Genomic DNA, 13,635 nt, shown 5'->3' with positions numbered 1-13,635 from the left:
ACATGATGTCATTTCTCAAACTAGAAAAAAAACAACTTTTTTTTTTCTTTTGATTACTTTAGTTACTCACCAACCTTGTCTTTAGATTAGCCCACTTACTTGGTAGGGATAGTGGCTATAGTGGGCAGGTGATGTTGAAGATGGAGCTGACAGGCAGAAGGAAAACAGGAAGACCACCAAGAACATTCATCGATGTAGTGAACGCGCAGGGTTCGTGTGACAGCAGAGGATCAGCTGAGGCAACCCCTCAGAGGAAGGTGAAGGAAAAAGAATTCCTAACTCGGCACGGCCTCGTTCCCAGCTCGTCCACTACGATACCCCTCTCCTCATGCTTCTCATCAAACCCCACAGCTCGTGTGCCCAGCACTCCACAAGTAACCGACTCATTCATCCAAGGTCAGCGTCTGTAATGTCGTAAAGTATAAAAGAAAGTTTTCTGCCTTCAGATGAACCTCAAATGTATTTGTATGCCGTTCAGGCCCTGTGTCTAATCAGTAAGACGTTCAGCACAGATCAGTGGACAGGTCAGGATCACTTATGGTTGGCAGCATAAGCCGCACGCTTCCTATCGCAGAGCTGTTGCTCTGATGGCTCATTTATATTTGCCATCACTGCCGACACGACTGGTGGTTCCTGCCACGAGTGACGTCAAAACTGCTGCAAAAGCCTGGTTTCAGCTTATGGTGCATCTCTTGTACACAGCATGGTGGTGCATGGTCACCTGACAGCAAAGTCCAGCTGGGCCTTTGTGTGTTTTTGCTCAGCACATCTCGTCTTTACCAGAGTTTAAAGTTCAAAATTTCGACTTTACTAAATATTGAAATTTTGACTTTATTCCCAAAATGATCAGTAATGTTTTTTTCCTTAAACATTCTTCATCCTTTCAGGAGAAACTTTAAAAAACACAGACTGAGACCATTTTGCTTCCTGTATTTCTTCACTAACACTACTGTGCTGCATTTTACACTGGAGCTACAGTATAAATGGTTAATGAGGCTGTGATGTCACAGCTGGTACACACCTACAGCCAACATCATAACTTTAAACTCAACTTTACACTCCGCTGCATCTTTTCCACCGTTTACAAGAATACACAGGAAACAAACTGTTTTTCACTCTGTGTTTATTTTATGAAGTGCGATTGTTAAATTATAACAAGTAAAAAACTTTGATCTTCATCATATTCTTCGCTTCAAGCTTTAAATTACCAGCTGGTTATTCATCAGAACACTGAAAGCACCTTGAACGAGCAGCAGATTTACGACTGAGGCTTGTGTGGATCTTCTGAGCTTCTCTTTAAAACATGAAGCAGGTGAGTTCAAGCCATGGGAAGGTCATGATACGCTGCATACTGTCCAGTCACCTGATGATAAATCTGTCCAAGCAAAAACATCTGTAAGAACCTCGTGTAAAATAAGACATGTCACATCTACTGCGTGTTTACTGCGTACCCACCTGCCTCTCAATGTCAGCCAATAGGCTGCTGGCTCCCAGGCGAAACAGGCCGGGACAGAGCCAATCATCACCCAGCTCTTCTTTGATAAGAGTCAGCCAAACCAAAGACTCTTCAGCTGTCCGGATGCCCCCTGCTGGCTTAAAGCCCACCTAAAAGAAGGCATGCACACGCGTGTCAATGAAACACACAACACACTTGGAGCATGATGACACATCTACAAAGGTGGTACTTGTAAATACACACGCCTAAAAAAAATGTTCCGTGCACATGCGTCAACCAGCAGTTGGACCCATGTGACCTCGGTGGCCGTTTACGTTCCTCCCTCTGCTGTGACATTATCCACTCTGCCAGAGCCCGGCTACAGACTCGGCACCCGAGAGCCTTCGTTGCCATCTTTGGTGACTTCCACCCTGTCCCCCTGCCAGCTTTCACATGGCAGGGGGACAGGGTTGGTACTGATGGACCAGCAGAGCCCCTGGTCCATCAGTACCTACTCGGATCTACTCAGCTCAGATCGGTTTGCAGGGTTTTCCATTAGGTCACAGTACTTGGTACTTTTTCAGTACCACCGCTTGGCTGGTCAGTAGTGTCACTCCACGAGTCATGAGAGCATCTTGTTCACGAAAATAAAAAACGGTGTTTCTGAAACCCGGCAACGAAGGAAATGGCTACAAAAACAAGGCTGCGTTCCCCAAGTGGGACGTGGCGGCGCTACAGACTGAGGAGCAGCTTTTACACGTCCACCTTTGTTGTAGCTTTCATGGCGCCTACTAATTACATCACAGGACGCTCGGCAGCATTGCTATGACGACAAGCACACACATTAGATACCACTGGGTTGTAACCGAAAACCAGTCGATCCATCCCAGTCGTGGCGACTTGACCCAAGTAGGTACTAAAAACCACTCACTACAACCAAACTACACAGCAGAGCATCTGTGCACAGCTAACCTTAAAGCTACAGCAGCAGACGACCGAGTGTCCCTCCTCTCAGGGAAGAACTGCAAACTAAGGCAACAATTCAACTGGACCCAGCAACAAACAGACTGAAGATCATTACAAACACTGTTGACGCGTCTGCACATCACATGGCAGCGTCACAACCTGGCTTAAACAACATGAAATCTTCTAAAGGCTCCTTCTGGTGGGATGATGTCACAAAGCTCAGATCGTGATCTTCATCACGGCGACTTCACTGAACTTAAATGACCTCCAACAGATTAACTCTGGAATGTGATCGAAGGCCAGATTCACACAACACTGTGTAGTGTTATCATGTCAATATGTACCAAAGTGTTTGTCGCAACACTGACAATAAAGTTCTGAAGGCAAAAGCAGGTCAGGACTAACACGGTGTAACTAATAAAGAGTTTTAATCTGAGAAACTTTGCTTGAACCTGATTCCACAGTAATAAAATCAAAACCATCCGTTTTGACACTAAATACAGAGAGCACGCTGCGGCGAGGCTCGACTGGCCTACGATTGGTTAGTGTTCCATCCATGCTTGGCATTATTTATGTAGACGCACGTCATGGTGACTCAACCTGTCTTGCAGCACTGCCATGTAAATGTTTACATTAAGCGTTGTTCAGATTTTTGTTGCATCTTAATGAAACTGAGCAGAATTAAGTTCCTGCTGTTTGATAAAATGCTTCTTATCTACTCGAGTACTCGAGCTGCTTCATACAACACATGCTGCCTCACTCCACAGTCATACAAGTACTTCTTTCCATGTCAAAGTACTTTTAGTCCATCAGTCACACTCCAGTGAACATGATGCTGGTTTTATGAACATTAATAAATGTAATAACTGTTCACGCCCACTGTACCTTGTGGCCCGTACTCATGAAGTAGTCACGGATGGCTCTCACCATCACTATGGCAACAGGGTAAGTAGCATTGACAGCCTCCTTCCCTGTAGACGTCTTGATGAAGTCTGAACCTGCCGTGTTGGAACAGATGAGATGTCTTCAACAAAAGCACGTACTGAGGTTATGTTGCATCGCTCAGCTGTCGGGTTTCGACTTCAAATTTGTCCGACGGGACGACAAACAGCTCGAGCCGGCGTTCCCACGCAGGTCGACGTGGACTGCACCGACAGTGCGGCCGGAGAAAAGCGTATGCTGCTGCAACAAACGACAGCTTAATGCTCATCAATAAAAATCATTATTTCTTTCCTCGCCTTCCTTCACAGCCAATTATATTTTATCAGCTTGACTGATAAAAATAGAAGATGAAATGACGCAGTTTAACAGATTACCCACAAACTGCAGGGGCAGAAAAAAGAGACGCCGCCCTCCTGCCTCCCTGAGTTATAATGACTGTTCATTACCGAACAGAACAAGATGGAAATTTTACAGTTCATTAAAGACATGTTATATGTATTTTTTCAGTTTCTCTCCCCTCTTTCTCAAACTGGCGTAATCCTTAAGATTTGTTATACGGAGTCTTAATTACCAGATAATGGATAACGGTTATTAAATGTGGGTGGCGGTAATGAAGCTCTATTCATTTGCGTGGGCAGGGAGATACTGGCGGGGAACGGCGGGGTAAAAAAGGCTATATCAGAGATTAATAGGTAAAATTATCATTCAATTTCAGGAATCTCATATGCAATTCATAGGAACAAGAGGAGATTAAGGAGCAAGTGTGGTGACAAAAGCAATGTATTTTAATGACGATCTCTATCAGAGCGCCTGACAATTTAGGTCTGTAATCGGCTTACTGTGTGACGGCTAGTTAAGCACGCTCGTGTGTGTGCGCCTGTGTGTGTGCACGTGTGTGTGCGTGCGCCTGTGTGTGTGCACGTGTGTGTGCGTGCGCCTGTGTGTGTGCACGTGTGTGTGCGTGCGCCTGTGTGTGTGTGCGCGCGTGTGCACGTGTGTATGCGCACGCGTGTGTGCGCGTGTGTGTATGCGCGTGCGTGTGTGCGTACCTGTGTGTGTGCGTGTGTATGCGCGTGCGTGTGCGTGTGTGTATGCGCGTGCGTGTGTATGCGTGTGTGTATGCACGTGCGTGTGTGTATGTGTATGCGCGTGTGCCTGTGTGTATGCGCGTGCGCCTGTGTGCATGTGCACGTGCGCCTGTGTGCATGTGCACGTGCGCCTGTGTGCATGTGCACGTGCGCCTGTGTGCATGTGCACGTGCGCCTGTGTGCATGTGCACGTGCGCCTGTGTGCATGTGCATGTGTCAGCAAGAACCACAGCAGGATTTTTGTTACATGGCGTAAATGTTTCTCCACACGCTGCAGGTATGCAGGCAGCGAGTGCAGATCTGCTGTTATTAAAGCAGAGTTAGGAACAGATCAACATGCTACTGTCATACAGCCTGTGTGGACCATGTGCTTCATTAGACACGACAGAACAGATAACCAATGAAAACACGGGTCTGAAATCCTGTGTATCAACTTATTCTTTAAGCTAGTCCAAGTCATTTTAACAGCTGTCAGAGTGAAGAGCCCGGAGAGTGAGTTTACACTGGAGGCCTTTCCTGGTGCGAGCCCAAAGGGCATTTGTGACTCTGCCTAAAAATCTTTATGATTTCACACCTTTGATCAAAACTATGAAACCCAACGTTACGTGGACATGAAGCCCTGCATGTATAAAGGCTCATTTACATCATGGAGCCCTGTTCTCAACAACAGTCATAGATGTAACTCTGTGTGATGCTGGATTTAAAAAAAATACGTGTTTAAAGTTTAGTCTTGTGCAGGACACGACATCACCGGGTCAGCTGGTTGCTGCTAATAGTTCATGTTAGCTAACAGGAAACAAAAAGACTACAAATAGAATCTCCCCCCCCCTCTCTCTCTCCATTGTTTGGCTGGCTGGCAGAGCAGGGAGCAGACGTCTGCAACATGCAATCATTTAATGGAATAAAACTGTCTTTCCCCCCCAAACAGCTTACATCATAAGCAGCTGCTACATGTGCATCACACTACAAACACAACATTTCTTACCAAAGCACGATTGGGAATCCCAACATCATCAAACTCTCCCCCTCACACAAACCTGAACATCACAGCTACAGGCAGACTTTCCCATTTTAGTGCAGCGAGACAAAGAACGACGAACAACTCGAGCAACAGGAAGTGAAAGTGGACGGGATACTGTTGCAGCCAGAGGCAGTAAATGACCCCACACACAGTGGGTTACTGGTTCTCTCAGCAGTTAGCAAACATAAACTACAACCCAGTGACCTCACACTCTGTACCGGCACAAGACGCCGCTAAACATGTTGTAAAAACTTAAATCGAGCTTCACAGAGTTACATCTGTAAAAGGCCTCCATAGAGTAAATAAGCCTTCATACATGTAGTGTTTCATTAACACAGTGCTTTGTTATTACATCCACAGCCCAACCTGCTCCTCTTTAAACTGGAATTAATAAAAGCAAACAGAAAACTTACAAATATAAAGCTGGAACCATGCAGTTTTTATTTTATGATCAGCTTCACTAGAAAATGTAATTTATATTAAACTATCAGATGAAGACACACACACACACACACACACACACTGTTGTGAGACTGACCAGCCATCATGGCGACCATGCTGGCTCTGTAGACGTTAGTGAACGAGCCGAGCTCTCCGACAGCCAGGATGGTCTTCATGTGGGCGGGGCCACAAGCCTCCCGAAACTGACGGATCTCGTCGTACATGGCTGCAGAGGGAGACATGAAACTGAAAACACTCGACATGTTCAGTGCACGCCTGTGGGGGGGGGGGGGGACACTGACGGAGGTAGGTCTCACCTTCTCTGCTGCCCTCGTGACGCAGACAGAAGTGACAGGAAACGGGCAGATTACTGGATCAGCTGATGGTTTTTGTTTTGTAACTGGCATTTCATCATGTATTAAAGTCTTACTAAAGGCTCAGACATCAGTATTAAACACACAGATCCTTCCACCACACACAATCACAGTAACGACAGTGAGGTTGCAGCGCACCTTCCCACTGTCCTGTAATGGCCAGCATCCTGTTGATGACGATGTCGATCTCCGTCGCGCCGTCACTCACTGCTATGCGCACTTCCTGCAGGCGGGTCTCCAGTGGTGTCTGGCCAGCTGGGAAGCCAGTGGCCACTGGGAGAAACAGATAACACAGTGGAGCCCAAGCAGCACAAGCCTTTCATTTTCTATATTACACACACAGGGTTGCCATAGCTACGACTTACCTGAGGCGACAGGAAGGCTGGAGTTGGTTGCTTTAAGTGCTCTGACTGCATCAGTCACACGAGATGGATACACACACACCGCTGCTGTTGTCACGCCTGACATCAGGGATCAGAGCAAAGAAGAAGAAACATGGTGATAAACTGGCCTGTGGCTCCCTCTGCAGGCTGACTAATGTCTGAACAGTCTGGCATGCTTACTCATCAGGTAACGATGACAAATAGGATGATAAAACTGTGATAAAAAAATGAGATTATGGTAGCAGAAAAAGGTAAATAAAACATTTGAATTCATGCGGTTGCGAGGTGTTGTTAATGGTTCAAAGCCTCCCTGTGTTTGACTTTCTCTGTGACTAAATGAGCGACAGCCGTCCTCACCACCAGTGCTCTGTTCACACTGGCTTTAAAGCAGCTGTGCGTCTTTGTCAGAGTAAACTGGAACATGACTGCGTAACCACAGTGATGTGTAACCATGTTCTGCACAGAGACGTGGACACTAATAAAGACCAACACTATCTGTGTGTGCAAAGTAACGCACATTTCAAACATTATGGGATTAACGATGAACGTGTTTAAACTTTGAAAATGTAATATTTTTTATTTCATCCAGTGAGCCCAGTGTTAGAGCTTCTCAGAGGTTCTTTTGTCTTTTAGAATTAATGACCCGTCACATCCCTGATCTGGACTTTGACTGGGACGCAGCAACAACGGTTAATGGTTATTTTGTTTCTCAGCAAATCAGCAAACAGGAAAATCTGCTTTTAAAGTAAGGTTAGTTTTGCCACACACGACTTTTTGTTTGTGTTAAATAAAATAAATTTCACGGCTTTTTGTTGATGCAGGATTATATTTGTCCGATGTTGCGACCTGTGATTCACACTAGGGCTGGGCGATATATCGAGTTTTTTAAAAAAATATCGATATATTTTTATACGAGATATAAGATGTGACAATATCCTTTATATCGATATAGTCTATGTTACGTTATAATTATAGTTGCGGAGCCGCAAGTTTGCCTCTCTTTCGTCCACTTTTGTCTTTACGCAACGTTACTCGACCTCGCCTCTCCTTCACTGAACACAACTCCCCCTCCTCCCCCATCGCTTCTCCTGCAGACAGCGACAAGATGGACACGGCAAATCTCCGTTAACGAGTTACTGCGCATCGCCCCGTGCGTGGGGCTGGACGGCGTCAACGTGTTAACGAGCTAACCGCGCTAACGACATGCACGGCCTAAAATCCTTTCATTTTCTCAAAAGTTGACAGCGCGCCTTTTGTATGAATTCTGGTTGTGCTTACTGACCGCGAACCGATTTTATGTGGTACACGGCGCTCAGCAATCTGTCAAAACATGTTTTAGTTCGACTTTGGTAAGCTACGGAGCTGCACCGCTTGATGGATTGTCGGAGCATTACGGCTACCGAGGAGCCTCGCGGAGTGATACGTACTGTGCTTCAACGTAATATTACCGTATTGTGTGTGTATAAGGACCATAAATGGCACCTGTTCAGAGACATGGTTACGAAGCGGATTTCAAACTCCAGGCTGTCAGTCACGCAGTAGAAGTTGGGAACAGAGCAGCTGTGAAATCTGTCTGTTATTATGCTCAGCGTCTGTTAGTTTACATTTTGACTGCACAGTTGTGAGCTTTTTGTTATGCACAAAACAACATTGTTTTCTTTTATTTATGGAGCATTATTATTTAATAAATGCTGTTAATTTATTTTTGAGTAATTTCTTCATGTACATCTATGCTGTATGTTAATAAAAGTGCCTGTGTGACATGTGGGACACAGCTTTGACTAGGAACTCTCTTTTTGTTCTTACTTTATGGCTTTAAAAAATATAGAGATATATATCTTATATCGCCATCCAGCTAAAAAATATCGAGATATGAATTTTGGGTCATATCGCCCAGCTCTAATTCACACATTATGTCCTGACAGGTGAAATCTTAACATGGAAACGGGCGTTACTTGTTTTTCACGTGATGTTGACGGGATTTTGCCGACATGATTTGGGAAAACTGCAAATGAATACAAATTTGTTGTGATTCCTTTTACACTAATGATGCTCAACACAACAATATTCAAAACAGCAGATAGATTTATTTTACTTATAAAGACGTTGAGAATTAATACTAAGCACCAATGAAGCTATCGTGACAGGATACACTAGCTCATTATTTACTAATAATTATTTTATGACGCTAATGTTTGTTTTAATTTTATCAGTTTTTCTGAAAGACGTGAGGGCGGACCTTTGTCGTGCATATCAATCTTCTTGAGCAGGTCGTATCGCACTGGCTGGATAGCTTTCAAACAGAGCCTGTGGACGTTAGAGGCCGTATCGTCTCCGGCCAGAGTGGTCAGGTCGATCAGTGTCACAGCCTTCAGCAGCCACGCAGCCTGAAGGACACACAGGGAAACAGCGCTCAGAGAAGGATACACCGTGAGACATGTTAAAAATGTAACCCTAGAACCCCCGCCTTATAGTTAATACTGTTTATGACCACCACAGAGGTGTACTTACATGTACGTACACATAAATGCACTTTGGTGTTGCAAGTTAAGACAGCGTGGGCTTGTTGTCATCATGCACCACAACATCCAAGCACACAGCTTACAGCACAGCTCACCTGCCACTGTTTCTTGGGGATCTTCTGTCTTTGGATAAACTGAGCCCTCTTCAACACAGCCTGTGTGTTCACTCTCACTTTGGATATCCATTCCAGGTCTGTTATGAACACAGAAGAACAGAAACAAACTCCCTTTATTAAAGTGGCTGAAACATACAGAGAGTATTTCAATCAGTTGTCCTCTCGATACTAGAGACCAGAGGTCAAAGCAGCACAGAGGGACGTGAGCATGAGGTGTCTAAGCACAGCAAACTGTTGTATGTGAGGCCTTTATCTTTATTATGTATATATAACGTCACCCACTTGCTGCACATAATGTCCTCTTTGTATATACTCATTCACTGTATATAAAGTTCTGTCTCTCTTTTTTGCACAGTTGAGGAGCATTTCACTGCGTGTTATATCTGTATAACTATGCACGTGACAAAGAATCTTGAATCTTACAAAGACTCACAGCCCTGGCTACCTGCCCCGAAGAGGAATACCAGAGAGACAGAAGCCAGGAGAGTAAGCCAGCTTTGAGCCATACAAGGTAGAAACTCAGCATCAGGGGAACAACATGGGAACAGCCGCCAAAGGCTGGAGACTCAATAATACTGGAACAATCTGGTCTTTAAGTCTGACGCCATTAGTCAAACGAACACTGCAGCATCACTGAGAGTTACAAACTGTCTAAATTCTTTCATCTTTAATCAAATGATCAGCGTTGCTGCTTTACCAGGTGTAACAATTAAGTTTAACATCCAGGCATCCATGAAAACAGAATTTATTAAATTTAACAGAGTTAGAAGTTAGCAGGAAGTTAGCTCGCTAGCTTCCACCTAAACATGATATAGCATGTTCTGACTGAGAGATTTCTGACAAATTCAAACGTACAGCTCTGCTATCACTTCCAACATAAATGAAGACAGAAAACTAAACAGCAGTGACATTTGTAGGGTTACTGAAGTTGGACTAGCTGGTATATAATGATGTGCTACGTGATCGCTAGCTACACAGCTATGTTAGCATAGCATAAACACAGTGAAGCTGGAGGATGAACGCTAACTTTTTTCCACTGGATAAAAGTTAACGTGAGGGTTCCTGATGGTTAGGGACAAATGCAATCGCATGGCAGGATGCTGTAAACAGACCAAACTTCAGTCAGGAGAACAACTGAGATCATCCATCCACAATACGAGGTTAGTCATTAATATACTGCAACAACATGGGAATAGAGCAGCTGCAGAGAATTCAACATTAATGAATCAATGGTACAGAAGTGGAAGAAGCAAGAAGAATGAGCTGAGTAAAGTTTGACATATCTGACTGTTTTGTTTCGCTTAATGCGCCTTATAATCCAAAAAATATGGTAAGTCTTAGAGTAAGTTGAGGTATACCATACAATGAATAGTTTATTCTGAAAGACCTGCGTTTTTTATCATTTGAATATTTATTATTGCTCATTAATAAGACCAAAGTATTTGTTATCAAAATAATCGATGGAATAATCAAACTTATTTACTCAAATAATCAATAGCTGCAGCCCTAACATGGATGGCTTCAAGCTGTATGCTGGGAGTGAATGAAGCTCTACAGAAACGACATGAGAATTTCTTTCATATTGGAGGCGTGCAGTTGGAAGGCAACAAAGAGACAAAAAATGGTCAGAAATGAGGGGATTGTACTACCAGTAGGTGACACTGCAGACTGAGGACGGCTACAAGTACCTTAGAATCTTGCAGGTGAATGGGAACCATGAAGAGGAAAGCTGAAACCACCAAATATCCAAGATCTTGGTTATGCTCGCTCTTGGAAAGAACAAGATCCGGGCAACCAACACCTACACCCTGCCTGCACCCTTCCATTAGAACTAGGGCTGCCACGATTAGTCACGATTACGTCGACTATCAAAATCGGCGACGACTAATTTAATAGTCGACGCATCGTTTGAAGCTTTGTAAGAAATAAGTAGTAGGATTGTAAGAGTGTAATAATGCACTGAAACAGAAGATGGCAGGACTTAAGATATTTTCAGGCGAGAATGTAGCTGTGGAAACTTCAAATATCTGCTCGGTTTATCAAGACACCACATATTTGCAAAAGTGCGCCGACGTTTTCGGAGACGTCTGTTACCCACCAGCTCGATAGCTAGCTGGGGTTCAAGGCTCACTAGAGCCGGGGATAACAGTGGACTCCCGGCACATCATTTTCAGACCCCCCGCGGTCTTTCGCTACTCAGGTTAAACATGATCTATAAGTCATTTAGATAACTTAAAATGTTATTGTTTGGCTTTTTTCAGTGTTTTATTTGTTCCTGAGTAAATCGGTTTGGTTGAGATTAAAGTTATAGTTTTTACACAGCTGAATAAACGTCAAACAGACAGCTGATTATCAGAAGTGTGAGATGCTCGAGAATTTACTCCGGTGTCCTGATATATTTTAGACAGCAAGGAGCAGACGGCTGAGTTTATTATTAAACTCCACCGAGACAATCTGCAGATTTCATTAAAAGTTTAAACTATCATCTTGTCTTTATTTTTAGTTAGCACCTTAAACACTTAAAGCTGGAAGCTAATGATAGTTATATAAGAGCAGATGCTGCTGGTGCAATAAGCTGTACGTTTTACGTCCAATGGATGATGATCTGATTAGTCGACTAATCGCAAAAATAATCTGCGACTAGTCGACTATCAAAATAATCGTTTGTGGCAGCCCTAGTTAGTACCTACTCAGATCAACTCTCCATGGTTCGCTGCGGTTTTCAGGGTTTTGCAGTTGGTCATAGTACCTGGTATGAGGTACTAATATAGTACCTGCTCACCTGGGGTTCCAAAGTGATGCAAGCAGGTACTAAAATGTGATGTCATCAGACTGCATGCCACTGATTGGCTAGTCAGTGGCATCACTCGGTGAGTCATGAGAGCATCTTGTTCATGAAAAGCACCATTTTTGAACCCAGGCAACAAAGGAAAGGCTACAAAAACAACGCCACCGTCCCCGAGTGTGACAAAAAGACACACCGAGCAGCAGGTATATCCTCACATCGACGACCTCCTTTCTTGTAGTGTTTGTGTACCAATTACGTCATGGGACAATGGTCACGTTGCTATAACAACGACCACACACATTAGGTAATGGAAACCAGTCAATCCGAGTAGGTACTAATGGAAAAGGGCTTAAGTGTTTTCCCTTGTGGTAGTGTTGGATTGTTTTCTGTGGCATACCAACAGTCTGAAAGAAAGAAAATGCTGAGTTTTTCACCAGTCGTTGTTTTAAGGAGTAAACATATTTGCAGAGGTGGGAAGTACTTAGTTACTATACTTAAGTAGAATTTTCAGGTATCTGTACTTTACTTGAGTAAATGGTCTGCCAGTCACAAGGGCCTATCAAATACAAAGAGATGAAAGACACATGACAATGAAATGTATGCATAATGTATAGCACCATAGTCAGGTGTTAAAGTAGGCTGCTTGTGTTTTTGGTTCAACACCAGAATGAGTGCAGGTGTCTATAAGCTGTGCTCATGTTACTTTAGCATGTAGCACTGCAGAAGAGCAGCGAGCATAAAGAGTAATGTGTTTTTTTATGTCACGTAATTTCAGATGCAACTTTTCCATCAGCTCAACAAATGTCTGTTAATGTGACAGCCAGGTTAACCTGTGACACGTCTGGATTCATTCTGACCTGATCTCAGCTTTTTCATGTTCATACATCAGATACGACCTCTGTGCTAATCCCTTACAAATACACTAGAGTACAGGTGCAGGTGCCTCACAGGTGACTCTGGTTGGACTGACAAACATCCACTGAGTGCAGGTAACTTAAAGTGTACTGTGTAGATGTTGAGGTGGCCATCGTCAAATCACAGAAGGAGTGAGTGGGAAGAAGAATAACAGCAGAACATTTGTCGAAATATAGAATATAAATCAACTTTGTCATTCTTTAAACTTTGTAGTGTCACGAGGTAAACCCACGTGCTCTTCTTTCTTGTCCGAAACAAACTGTCAGCAGACTGGAGCGCTGTGTTAGGTCTTAATCAGACCTCATGAGTATTCAATTACACAGTAGACCCAGCTGTCACATGATTGCTCAGTAAAAACTAGTTACACGTCGGAAAGCAGGACTAAAACGTTCCCTTTGCGCTGTTCCGGTTCTATTTGTTAGTGTGCAGTAACATCCATGCTCTCAGGGTCAGTTACCTCTGACTGCTTCACTGACTTCACCTGTCGTAACTTAGCATCGTACATTCAAAGTTTCAGCGTGAAATCCTGCGCAAAGCAAAATGACGAAGTGAAAAATCCTTGGTAACAAAATCAAATCGTGTTATTGGGTCACGGTAACGTGAGAGCACGATTACTGCGGACATTCTGCCCGTACATGCGTTTA

The 13,635-nt window shown here is 43.9% G+C and overlaps 1 protein-coding gene across 6 annotated transcripts in view; it reads right to left on the bottom strand.

Annotated features, from left to right (window-relative positions):
* Nucleotides 1–1,106: 1,106 nt before the first annotated feature.
* Nucleotides 1,107–13,635, bottom strand: part of dera (deoxyribose-phosphate aldolase (putative)) — a 28,421-nt gene continuing 15,892 nt past the window's right edge. For all 6 annotated transcript variants that reach the window (XM_063460701.1, XM_063460700.1, XM_063460702.1 and 3 more), the window contains 8 exons: nt 9,268–9,365; nt 8,890–9,037; nt 6,633–6,728; nt 6,406–6,540; nt 5,991–6,119; nt 3,287–3,399; nt 1,456–1,605; nt 1,107–1,375 (listed from right to left, as the gene is read on the bottom strand). In XM_063460701.1, the coding sequence (XP_063316771.1) occupies nt 1,319–1,375; nt 1,456–1,605; nt 3,287–3,399; nt 5,991–6,119; nt 6,406–6,540; nt 6,633–6,728; nt 8,890–9,037; nt 9,268–9,365 (926 nt within the window). In that variant the 3' untranslated portion in view covers nt 1,107–1,318. The remainder of the gene's footprint in view (nt 1,376–1,455; nt 1,606–3,286; nt 3,400–5,990; nt 6,120–6,405; nt 6,541–6,632; nt 6,729–8,889; nt 9,038–9,267; nt 9,366–13,635) is intronic.

Source organism: Pelmatolapia mariae, linkage group LG17 (genome assembly GCF_036321145.2).
Source record: "Pelmatolapia mariae isolate MD_Pm_ZW linkage group LG17, Pm_UMD_F_2, whole genome shotgun sequence".
In the NCBI taxonomy this organism is placed as follows: domain Eukaryota; kingdom Metazoa; phylum Chordata; class Actinopteri; order Cichliformes; family Cichlidae; genus Pelmatolapia; species Pelmatolapia mariae.
This window is presented reverse-complemented; position numbering and strand designations above follow the sequence as displayed.